At 32.8% G+C, this 12,577-nt stretch overlaps 1 protein-coding gene and 1 long non-coding RNA gene across 4 annotated transcripts in view; one reads left to right on the forward strand and one right to left on the reverse strand.

Moving 5' to 3' along the window:
- The window catches only part of drm (odd-skipped family member drumstick), a 37,480-nt gene extending 31,897 nt beyond the window's left edge, over nucleotides 1-5,583 (forward strand). For 2 of the 3 annotated variants that reach the window (XM_081980208.1, XM_081980216.1), the window contains exon 3: nucleotides 4,743-5,583. In XM_081980208.1, the coding sequence (XP_081836334.1) occupies nucleotides 4,743-4,797 (55 nt within the window). In that variant the 3' untranslated portion in view covers nucleotides 4,798-5,583. Of the gene's footprint in view, nucleotides 1-4,501; nucleotides 4,588-4,742 lie in introns of all 3 variants that reach the window. The other variant, XR_014178355.1, reaches the window with a different exon arrangement.
- Nucleotides 5,584-7,846: 2,263 nt separating this feature from the next.
- On the reverse strand, nucleotides 7,847-10,169 carry LOC145728769 (uncharacterized). Its single transcript, XR_014178161.1, has 2 exons — nucleotides 8,337-10,169; nucleotides 7,847-8,178 (listed from the first exon to the last, which is right to left on the reverse strand). It is a non-coding gene; the product is annotated as an uncharacterized LOC145728769 (long non-coding RNA).
- Nucleotides 10,170-12,577: the final 2,408 nt, after the last annotated feature.

Raw genomic sequence — 12,577 nt, forward strand, 5'->3', positions numbered from 1 at the left:
ATTCAACAATAGTATTATTTTTGTTGAAATAAATTGTTGCACTACTACAAAGCTCTTTTGTATTTCTGTTTAATGCCCAAAAATGGTGTTTCTAAGGTTCAATATCATTTAGCACAGTTTAACTTGTTTTGTCATTTTTAAGGTATAAAAACTTAGTCTTTTATTGATTTTATTGTGTCAGTTTAAAGGAAATGAATAGTGGCAATTTTAAGAGAGTTGTTGCACCACAAAGCTTAAAAAATAATAATACAGTGCTATTAGTAGAAAAACAAACATGACAAAATCAAATGGTGCCAACATTCTATTTATATTTGAAATTTTTCATTATTTTACTATTTTCTTGTCTGGTTTTTAAAAGAACACACAAAATAATGCAAACAAATAAAGTTTACAAAGAAACTATTAAGATGTTGAAGTTCTTTCTGTTCATTGTTTTATACATTTTTATAATAAAAAAATGTTGTTTTTGTCCCTATTTTTGTTGCAAACTTATATACTATCTGTATCCGTTTCTCAGATATTTACTTTTTATGTAATATTTCACATTTGCAATATATAAGAGAATTGTAACTTTTACGTTTCACAAAACGTTTTTACTTGATTTTTGTGTTTTGTCATGTTAGACAAGGTTAAAAAACATCTTTTCTATTTGGAAATGCTTTAAAATTACATTCAAATCAACGTTGCCACAATCAAAACTCTTGATTTCGAGTCGAAAAGCTCAAGAAGCTATTAATTCGTGTAGTTGGAAAAGCACTTGTTTGTTTTTTACGTCACAAGTCACTGGTGAGTAAGTTATGTCAATTATGACAGCTGTCACGTAACGCAAGCAAAGTATTAAAGTGTTCCTTAATATCTTAACTGTCAAATTTGTCTCGATGGAGCTGTAAAAACAACTTACAGTGCAATTCCTCAAGGAAACCGATCTACTTGTCATTTTATACTTTCAGTTGACTGGTAAGTGAGTTTTGACAGTTATGATAGCGGTCACGTGACGCAAGCAAAGTATTAAATTTTTTCTCAACCTCTCAACTGTCAAATTTGGCTTTATGAAGCTTTAAACGCAACTTACACTCTAATTCCTTCAAGTCCAAATTTCATTCCCTGAATTGTTGCTTTTGATGTATCAGTCTTTTCTTCATGTCTTCATCATTTTCTTAAATTTTCCTACAATTCCTGAAATTCTCCTTGTCACTTTCTCCTTAAAATAAATTTCTGAGAAATAATTTCTAAAAATCCAGTGTTTGAGTCATTCATGGGTAACTTTACACAAATTAATGTTTTAGAATTTCAACATGATGTTCTAAGTTCTCTCTTAATTTTTTTCGCATTTGATGTTAGACTCATCTATTTAAACGACAAAATCAAAAATAACCTTGACAACCAAGTGACTTTTCCATAAAAACGTAATCTCATGACCCAAATGCGTGGCTAAACGTGTACATTTGAAGATTTAACAATCCGGATTAAGGCACTTAAGCTTAATCTGTGTGCATATGCCAGCGGCGTGCTTTAAAGTCGTAAGAGGCATTAAAACAATGCAAATATGTTAAAATCATAAATCTTAATGGAGCGTCGTAAAAAGTTTCGTTTGCCACAATCAAAGTTTCCACAATTATGACATTTTGTACAGCTTACACAAAATTAGGAACAATTTTATTGTGGCCATTTGAATGTAGAGTTCTTAAAAGCACATTTTCGTCACGGGTTATTACGTTGCCAAAAATATAATTTCGACTGAATATATTACTATATTGATAAGCGGTAGACCTTAACCAATTCGGTTTACAACCTTTTAACCGCTTTTAGTGTGTTTGGACCACAAAGGCACGCAACTTGTCCGGAGGGTTTCTTCTAGTTAACCACCAGAAGAAAAACTCTGGTTAAAATATATTGTTAAAATGAAATATGATATTGCATGGCACGAACACTTTCCTCCTAACCACAAAATTTATTTTTATTAGTATTTAACTTTCTTTTTACTAAAAAAAAACATTCAACTGTTTAGTGGTTACGGAAGCACGTTTTTCTGCTATGTTATATTGTAGACTTGTTTCGGTATTCTATCAATATACAGGGTGTCTCTAAAATCGATCAGGAAGGCGTGGTAACTACTACACGACAAATTAGTATTATACCTATTTGGTGGTGTTGAATTTTTTTTTACCTTTTTATTTATTTCTTTTATTGTACAGGGTGGTCTTGCTGCGATTATAAAAAAACCGCCTCGGAGACTATTCAAAGAGGTTTTCAAGTTATCCACCCTTCCGGTTATACAGAGTGGTCAGTTTCAGTTACTTATGCTATTTAAACAGTAAAAGTTACAAATTTGCTTAAATTGTACACTGTTACTAAATTTTGTTCTCGTCCACTAATAAAATCTAGTCATAATAAGCCAACTTTCAAGTAAATTTTCAAGTATTCCATTTATTTTCTTATAATTTTTTTCTTTAAAATGAAAATTGACTATTAATTATTAGCTATAAAGACAATCTTCTTTCAGTTGTCTACCTAATTTTTAAGTTACACAAACTACTGTATTAATTGAGCTGTAAATTTTTGACAACTGTCAACCTAACCTAACCTAAGTCCACTTGAATTCTCTATTATTTGACTTTGCTTTTTTGATTTACAACCGCGTAATTGACTTACAAATTCTAAATTTGGTTACGTTACTAATCTTGTGACATGTGCCTACTTTAAGTCAATTTTCACGTTCCCAAATGTAATTTGATCAAGTTTTAAATATGAAAATTTGCTTGAAGCCTTAAATATTTACTATTAGGTTAGTATTTTTTGACTTGCAAGCCCCGTTTGACACCTGTCAATTTACACTAATAACAGTACTGGATTTGACAGCAGTCAATCTTTTGAAGCTGCAATATCTACAAGTGAGCTGTGCTTACTTTAAGTCAATTTTCAAGTTCACAACTGCAATTTCATCGAGTCTTAAATATCGAGGTTGGTATTTTGGATTTCCACATTTTTCTATTCAAAATTTCATGATTTTCTACTCTAGAATTAACTTGCAGAGCCCAAATTTGAGAGCCACCAAGTCATATTTTATATTTTGACTTTAGTTTCATAATTTTAGCTGACAAAAACAAACTTACTTAAATTTTTGTGTACACAGTGTTTAATTTGAACTATTCTAGAAGGAATATTGACCAGCAATTTTAATAATTGACTATCGGTCTACTCAATTTTTCAATATTTACCTTACTTTTATTATTTCAACTGAAAAATTGACTTACCTACTGCAAATATGATTAACGATCAGTTTGGCATAATTTTAAAATATTAAATACCTAATCAGCTAATTTTGAACGGATAATAACATACAAGTATAAAAGTAGGAGCGTTTCAAGTCAAAATCTTGCCTATTTTCAGTTTTTTAAAATTACTTTTAAGTCAAAAACGTTTGACTACTTTGTATAATCAAATTTTATTATATAACACTGAATACAAAAGAAATCCTATTCTGGTACACGAAAATAAAAATTATATTTGGGGCTGCAAAACGTCAAATTTGACATAAATAGTAATCACCTCGAAAGCGGAGAAATATATATACAGGGTGTTATATAGAACTGGAGGAACCAACAGCTAAAATACTATATGGACAGAACAGTCAGTTTTCTGAAATATTGCAACTTTTTAATATTTTTTCGACATGATTAGAGATAATTTAACGAAGCTGATCATTTTTCTCTACAAAGTCGTTTTCGGGAGATATTATATACACAGTGTCCAGTTTAAAATGATCTACATGGAGATATTGGAAACTTATTAAAAGTGTTTTAAGCAACTGAAGAAAGAAGATTGATGAAAAAAAAATTAGCTTTTTTAAAATGGCCAAATAACTTTCTTTGTTTTATTAGAGTGTACTTCTACTTACTACTAATCCTAATCTGAAATTAAGAAAAATTTTTCAATTATGTCGTTTTTTTGGTTTTCACCCTGTATCAAAGAAATACATAATTTTTAACTTGTTACATTAGAAATTAGGTTTTACTTTAGTGTTAAGCTATACTTTTTGACTATTTGTCATTGTCCACTCTGTATATTTATTACCAGATTACACATTTCAAATTATTGTTGAAGCTCTTAAATTCACTTACGTGAAACTAACCGAAATAAAAAAAAGCAAAAATTAACTGTCAACTGTCATGTTAGAATTGGCAGTAAAATAAATAAGCATTTGAAAAATTGGAGACTGAAAAATTTTCTCAAATGGTAAAAACCAAAGTAAAATTAGTATGACGCAACAATGTAATAGAAAGATAAATGTGTGACAAGTAAGGGAATAAACATTACTTTTGTATTATATTGTTACGTCATCCCATTTTACTTTGATTTTCGCTGTAATTAGGTTAGGTTGGAAAGAAACGAAACTCCTGATCGATTTTTACGAACACCCTGTACTTGAAACAATAGTTGCATTATATTATGTGGATTTACTGTTGTAAATATTTTTACTAATTGTGCACTCCTATTTTAGATGTAATCAGTGTGTGTGGCGATAAGGTGGTGAAAACCTCTCTGGTGGAAAAGGGCTAAATGGGGCTCTTCCTCTATTTTATTAATGTAAGACATCTTGTTAACACTTTTACATATGATTATTTTTTTTGTTTTTGAGTAGTTGCTAATAATCTTTAAAGTGCTTCAGTTATATTTTTTGAATTAAATAATAATTTTAATTATTTCTACAAAAGTACAATAATTAAACTTTTTTGTTTCAGGACAATTCATTATCCATGTTCCAGCCCTACTTTTGCGCACTACAATAGATATTAATCTATAATTTGGATTAATCAAAAAAAACGTCAACTTAACAGTATTTTTCAATAACTATATACACTTAGAATGTAGGCAGCTACACGTTTTGACTACCCCATAGTCTTAACATGGACATTTCACCCTTATTTATTTCCACCTTCTGCTTTTTTTGTACATAGTATACTTTAGATATTTTTATACTAATTTATATCAAAATTGTATTGTTTTCAAAGGACTAAGTTCTAGTCTTAAAAAAATATTTTTATTGTTAACGACCCGCAATTTCGGTACTATTTCCACTCCATTGAAGTAGTACCAAGCTAAGAATTAAAAAAGCCAGTTTTATATCACTTTATTTTTATACCTAGTTTGTGATCTAGACTCTAAGACAGTACTAAATAAGCTGTGCAATTACTTTTATTATACTTGTTAAAAAATAAGTCGATTAGTTGAAGCAGGCCTGTACTAAAACGTGCCAATATGCGTTGGCCAACTATAATAACGCAAATGTACAGAATGTGAAGCTTTGAAAATAAACTAATTTTTAACCAATTAGTATTCCGACTAAGTTGTGTGTTTATTCATTAAACTCCCGGTCAATTGTGTATATTTTGCATTATAAAGCAAAACGTATTTCAGTTGTTTCTCGAACAAGCGCACAACGCTGTGCAATAGACTAGTTTGTGTACATTTTAATATTTTGAATATAACCGTTTTTTTTGTACGCAATTAGTTTTAATAATCTTAATGCGACGTCGATTTAGTGTTTAACTTATTGCCTCGAAATAAAATTTGCGAATGATTTTTTATTGTTTTATTGTACCAAAATCCAGTATGTTGAATCAGTGTAAAAAAATTGAAAAAAGAAAAGAATTGAGTAATAAATACTGTATGAATTTGAAAATTTCCAGATTATGGCGTCATCCGGATTTCATTATTTAAGCACTTGCAAGAAGTTCTGAAGTAATTATTTGACGGTAAGTAATAACAATAATAATAATGTAAAACACTATATAATTAATTTATTACTTTTCACAAAAATAAACACAAAAATATGTATGTTCCTTGCATAACTACATTTGAAAACTTTGGAAGGCAACCTACAGTAGCGCCAAAAAAATAAAACTTCACTATTGAATTAGTATTGTTTTTTGAATTATTTAAGGATTACTGCAATAATCGATCAATAGTTTGACACATACATACGTATATCCTACCTATCAATTTGGGCTCCAAGTTTCAGGTAAATATCTAGAAAACTGCAGAAGCAATAAAGAAAAAAATGAAAAATAAATAGGTACATTTAAACACTTTATATTTCCTAATTAAAAAAATGTACCTAACTGGTATTTTTCTTATTTATGACCACCCTGTACATGTTACTTCTAGTTTAATTATTGCAATATCACTTTTCCAGAAAGCAGAAATTTTTGTAAAATTGATAATAAAAAACTTTTCCATCTGTAGAAAACTTACGCGAACACACTGTATATTAATTGAACAGAGTGATAGAAACTGAAAGATTTTTTGCCCTAAAACGTCAAGAATGACTGTAATTGGTCTACTTCATATCTCACGCTTAAAACTGTGTTGTGATTTTATATCTCACAGTTTAGACTGTGATTCCATATTCGTGGCAATCGCCTATTTATCTTTTCTCTATAGTTAAGGAAATAGCCAATATCTTGGTAGGAGTATTTATAGTAGTGTAATGTAACACGGCAAGGATACTACAGTAAAATACTTATTACCGTACTAGTGCGGTAAAATCGCTATTTTCATGAATTAAAATTTAAGTTGACAAAAAATTACTAATGTTTTTTTGCAGCTCAGAAACACTAAAATGGCTAAAAATGACATTAGTGGATTCTGATCCTAAAATATCACCAGAAGTTGAAAAACTGTTTTCAGTTGCTTGGGTTTTCAAGGTTGAGAGAAAAATTGGTTAAGTTTGACGCCTTTTAACGGCCGAAAAGTACAAACTCCCATCCTACCAACCAGTGTTGTCAAATCTTTTGAAATCCCATTTTATTAGCAATTTACTGACGTACAAACCACACAAGAGAGTTATTTACAATTAAAAAAAGTGGAAAATAAATTCATCAACTTTGACGCCCTCTAGCGGCCCAACAAATAGATCAACCATCCAGTGTTGCCATATCGTTGGAAAGCCCATTTTATTAGCCATTAATTGGTGTATAAAAGTTTATACAGCGTGTGCCAAATTGATGAGTTATTTACGATTGAGTGAAATACTGCATCAAAAAAGTGGAAAAAAAAATTGGTCAACTTTACGACGCGCTCTAGCGGCCAAACCGTCAAACCAATTAAACAAATGTGTCATATTTTTTTTTTAGAAGCACCCTGTAGCTCAGAAACGGGGGCAGCTGATCGACTGCTCCCTCGTTCGTTTCACAAAAATCGAGCACAAGTTCACGAAAAGCGCATTGCTTTTCCTTTGCTACTTTTGGAGATGCTCCCTAAACCCTGTACATTATACACAGGGTGCCATAACTTTGTGTGTAAAAATATGAATTATTTGGCAACGGTAAGGAATACAAATTTGGTTAAATTTAATTGTTTGGCAAAAAAACCCAATTTTAATAAATTAGTTTTTATTTATTTTTGTGATTTTTTTTAATTAACTTTGAAATGATTAAAAATTAAGAATTGATTTATGTATAATGTAATTCAGTCAGTTTTGCACAGTTTTTTTAAACTAAAATATGTTTCTGTACCTCAAGATTTAAACTTAAATTTTACAAAAGTTACCATTAAAGCAAAATAAACCTTATTCTAGAATTCAGAATTCTGTCTGTTAAAGGTCAACTTACACCTTAACTTGCAGTTAACTCTTTGAATTGTGTTAACTCAACTGTGTATAGGTTCATTTAAACTCTAAAACTTCTGTAACGTGTTCATAATGTAATTTCCTTCTTAAGAGTACTAAAAGTTAGTTAATCATATAGTTTACTGAAACATGCCCGTGCACCTCAAAATTGATAGTTTAATTTTACAAAAATCGTGTCAAGGGTGTCCCAAAATTTGAATTGAACAGAAAATCCAGTTTTTATTATTTTAATTACTATTTTATTATTGAATTATAAAGTACATACATAAGATGTGGTTATGTATGGAATAATACATCGGACAAATGACCTCCACGACTTTGCTGGCACATGATCACTCTTTTGTCGAAATTTTCCATGACCATTCTGCATAGATGTGGTTGAATTTCGTTGATGCAGCGTTGGATTTCCTCTTTTAATGCATGGGTGGATGTGGGCTTGTTAATATACACCTTTGACTTGAGATAACCCGACAAAAAGTAATCTAAGGGTGTTAGATCATACGATCTAAGGAGCCAATTCTGATCACCAAAACGAGATAGCACACGACCTGGAAATGTCTCGTGCAGTAATTGAATTGTTTCACAGGCTGTATGACATGTGGCTCCATCTTGTTGAAACCACATATTTGTGACATCAATATCATCCAATTTCGGCACAAAAAACTGTGTTATTATGTCGCGATATCGAGCACCAGTTACTACTTACTGATTGACCAGCCTCATTATCAAAAAAAGTATGGTCCAAATGATGCCTTTAGGCTAAAATCCACACCAAACAGTGACACGTTGTGAATGCATTTGTTTTTCAACAATCACATGTGGATTGTCCGAACGATTAACGAAGCCATCAAGGTGAAAATGTGCTTCATCGCTAAAGATGATTTTCCTTGAACAATCAGCATCCACTTGTTGATGCTCAATAATCCATTCTCTTTGTTGTGCGTGGTCATTAGGCTTCAATTGTTGCGTTAACTGAATTTTGTAGGCATGGAGACCCAGATCTTTAGTCCGCTATAAAGAGCATAAAAAATAAAAATAAATTTGCATTTTTTGTCCACGACGACGAATTTATGTTCCTGGATTTTCAACACCATTCTCACGCACAGCTTCAATATTGACACTTGACAACGACCAGTATGTTTAATGTCTCCACCTGATCCAGTCCCCCTACATTTTTCAATCAATCTTCTTCACGGTTCGGAAGGCTATGCCAATCATATTTGGGTGAAATTATCGATCTGCGGCCGTCAAACTTTTGTTATTTTTGAAATAACGTTCAATTATGAAGACACGTTGTTCTATGATGTAACGCAACATTTTTACTAACCCCAAAGTGTCAGCTGTCAAACTGTTTTTGTTTCAGGATTGACGGCACTTTCCCGCACAAATGGCGGCAAATTAAAATTTTGGGACACCACCAAAACGTAACTTACCTTTTTTGAGGTTTCCATACTTACAAAAGACTTTGTGGTACCTTGCATGATGTATAAAATGTGCCAATTTCTGCCAACTGATAATCAAATTACCATCCTATTCTATCAGTGTCAATGTCAGATGTCTCAAACCGACTTTAACAAGGTTTAACAAGCGAAAAGGTCATCTCGTGACTTGGTAGGCTGGGAATTGGAGCGATCTGGACGAATTCAGCCCTCAGGCGACTCGAGGGGCCCCAAAGACAAGCGGCCCCGTTCCGACGTAAATCTTTTTCAAACGTTTTTACTTCCTGCTCGGATTGACTGCGATAATTGCTCCGGAACCACCTTAAAATATGCGACACCAAGATGTCGTGATCGTCGCGCCCTTTGATCCATTGTTTCGACGCCTACTGCACAGCTTTGTATGCGCGATCTTCGATTGTTCCGTACCTCCGGAAGAATCTGTCAGCGATCTTCCAATTTTTTTTGCAATTTCGATGTCTTATGCAAGCCTGCTAATTTTAGACCCCGTTACCACGAAATTCTGACTTCCTGAAGCTGAATGATGACCGATCTCAATCGAGAGTTTCACACACTGCCAAAGTGGATATACCTCCAGGGGTATAATTCAACCATCATTTACAAACCGCTACCACATTTACATAAAAACGCACAGTTCCCAGCTTTCGGTGCACACCCAACCAACAGTTGCACCTTGAAGGTCGTGACTTACCTCCTCGGGGTATTTGGTGTACTGGGTGGACCACGGTGAACTGTTAAGGAAAAACCATATGGAGTGAAATTATGAAAAGATGGTCGCTTACCAATATTTTAAATAATTATACACATCATACAATGTTTTACAAACATTCACAAAATGGTATTCAAATGGACTTGGGTTTTGGTTTTTGCTTCGGTTACTTTAGCAGACATATTTTGGAGGTATTCCTGGTTTAATGCACTAGCACTATTTGGATCCACTAATTTAAAAGTTAAAAGAAGACCTTAAGGACCTTTGTGGCTTTTTCTACATTAGAGTACAAGATCCTAGCTCGTTTTGATAATGCTCAACTACATTTATTATTAGACTTCTAATAAAAAAAATAAATAAATAAACTTATGAATAAACTGATATTCTCTTCATTTTGTCAGTTTATTATGACTTTAATTGTCAAACAGGTCTTTGTCAAAAGGAAAACCACTAAGAAAAGCAATTGTCTAGTAATATTTTGTCTCCACCATTTAGTTTACATTAGAAAGAAAACTATAGTAACTTTTCCTTTTTTTGGTAAGGGTTTGTCCAGAATGGACCACTCTCTGTCCAATTCATGCTAAATGATAACAGAGTTCGTACTTTTAAAGAAGTATTTTCCGATTCAACCCGTAACACTTTAGATCATTTACAATATATTTATTTAAGTGGGACCTTACTCATCCTTCATCCGCTTTCATGGTAGTAAAATCATGAATATGCTATTACAATGCATAATGATACAACAACTGGATTAATAAAGAACGTAGTCATTTGACTTGAGGGCAATTCACACAACGTTGATTGCAGAACTGACCTGCAACAAAGAACGGTAACTGTCGATAATAAGAGCTAAACATGAGAAAGACTACCGAAGCTACTACCATGTTTCGCATGTTGATGGGCCGGTCGGCAATTAAATGGTACCAAATTGCCGTTCTCACTAGTATTGTCGACCAAGGGCGTTTGCGTGTGTGATCTGAGAGCGGCCTTGGCTACCCAGTTTTATTGCCGGTATAATCAAAGTGTGTGAGGAAAAACTATAAAAATCTGGCTACGGCATTGAAACCGACCATAGATCACCGTAACCCCAATAAAACAGCGTGAGTCGAAGAACCAAAACGTGTTGTAATCCTCGCGAGTGAAATACAGCAACCAAGAACCACTACTGGTATTATAATTCTCAGCCCGCGTTATAAATCAGAGTTAAGCTTTCCAATAACATTTCCATTGCGTTATTTATTGTTAATCGGCGCTTTAAAAACGGATCTGTATATCACGAAGTATGATTCGTTTACATGCGTGAATCAGTGGTAATAAAACGCCGGACATGAGAAAGTCGGCTATATTAAGAAACCTCAAGTGAACACTGTAATTTTCAAAATGATCACATCATTCCTACCTGGGTGCGTATTCTTGAAACGAGGGAAGGGAGTTATCAAGAGAAAGATCTGTAGAATGTGACAGGAAGTCGCCATTGTCAGCTTTTTCTATCACATTCTATCAACACTTCTCTTGAGAATTCCATTCCCTGCTTTCAAGAATAGGCCCCCTGATGTATTGCTGCTCATGCGATTACGTCTTTAAAAATGATCAGTCACATTTAGAACTATCGATTATTAGACTGAGCACCAGAAAATTCAACGAAAAGAAAGCATCAGAAGTAGAAGTCCATAATCTCTCAGTGGAGGTGAAAAATTAACATTGTTTCCAAAAACATAGTTAAATGGAGAACATGTGAAATTGAAGGAAACGTTAGAATAGAAGTTGTTTTTTGACCATTGAAAGCTAATTTTTGCCATTTATTCATGTCTAGACTTACTCCAAAACAACGCAACAAACTTATGCAAATTTGTTTCCAAATGTGCTTCGCAGTTGATCATGTGGCTTCAGCTCTTGCATGAGCTGTATCTTGTAAAGTTAGTAACCCAAATTCTATTTGCAAAATCTTCTATAATATGGGGGTTCTCCTCACACTACACTCCAAAGCGGCAACAGCTTCTTCAGTATGCACTGTACGACGTCTCTGCGGATGCATATTATCACTCAGAGTGTGTCAGGGTGAAAACGATCCCTTTTTATCTGAAAAACTTGCTCGAATGGACGTTTATGTAGACCATAACATAAACGGTAAATTTGGCTAACTGAACAACGATTTTAGAAATAAATTTTGCAAACGTTCTGGCTTAAGAATTTTTACGAATAAATGGGAACCTTACTGAACAGAAATCAGCTTTCAATGGACTGTCCTCAAAAAGACTGTAGTTTGGTCAAAAATCAAACCTCTAAAAAACACATTTTACAATAATAATTATACTAAATTACATATCGGTACAATTTAGAGCTGGTTCTTACAGAAGTGTGACAGCTGCTCACAAACACCACTGTAATTTAATCACAGCGATCCGAATATGTTTCTGTCTTTGTCTAACCTTTAAAACACAGTGGTGAAAAGTAGAACAAAAGAAGTATTATAGGGTTATAAGTTGAACATGTGAATGTATTCATATGATTGAATATTGAGTGTTGTTCATTGAAATTTTTATGACTTTTTCTCTTTTTTCTTTCATAATTCACAGAAATGTAATTCTTGTTGTATTTTTAGTATTAATTTAAACGTCAGAAACTGTCACTGAAATTGCAGAAGAATTTCAAAAGTGTCAAAGTTGAATCACACGTGACACTTTTAAAAATTTGACTGGCATCCACTGATAGGGCACGTTAATTAAAGCTGCAATAAGGATCGGTCATTTACAAAATTAACTATTTTTGGCGTGAAAC

Source organism: Ips typographus, linkage group LG1, assembly GCF_016097725.1.
Source record: "Ips typographus isolate SLU linkage group LG1, UJ_Ityp_2.0, whole genome shotgun sequence".
In the NCBI taxonomy this organism is placed as follows: Eukaryota; Metazoa; Arthropoda; class Insecta; order Coleoptera; family Curculionidae; genus Ips; species Ips typographus.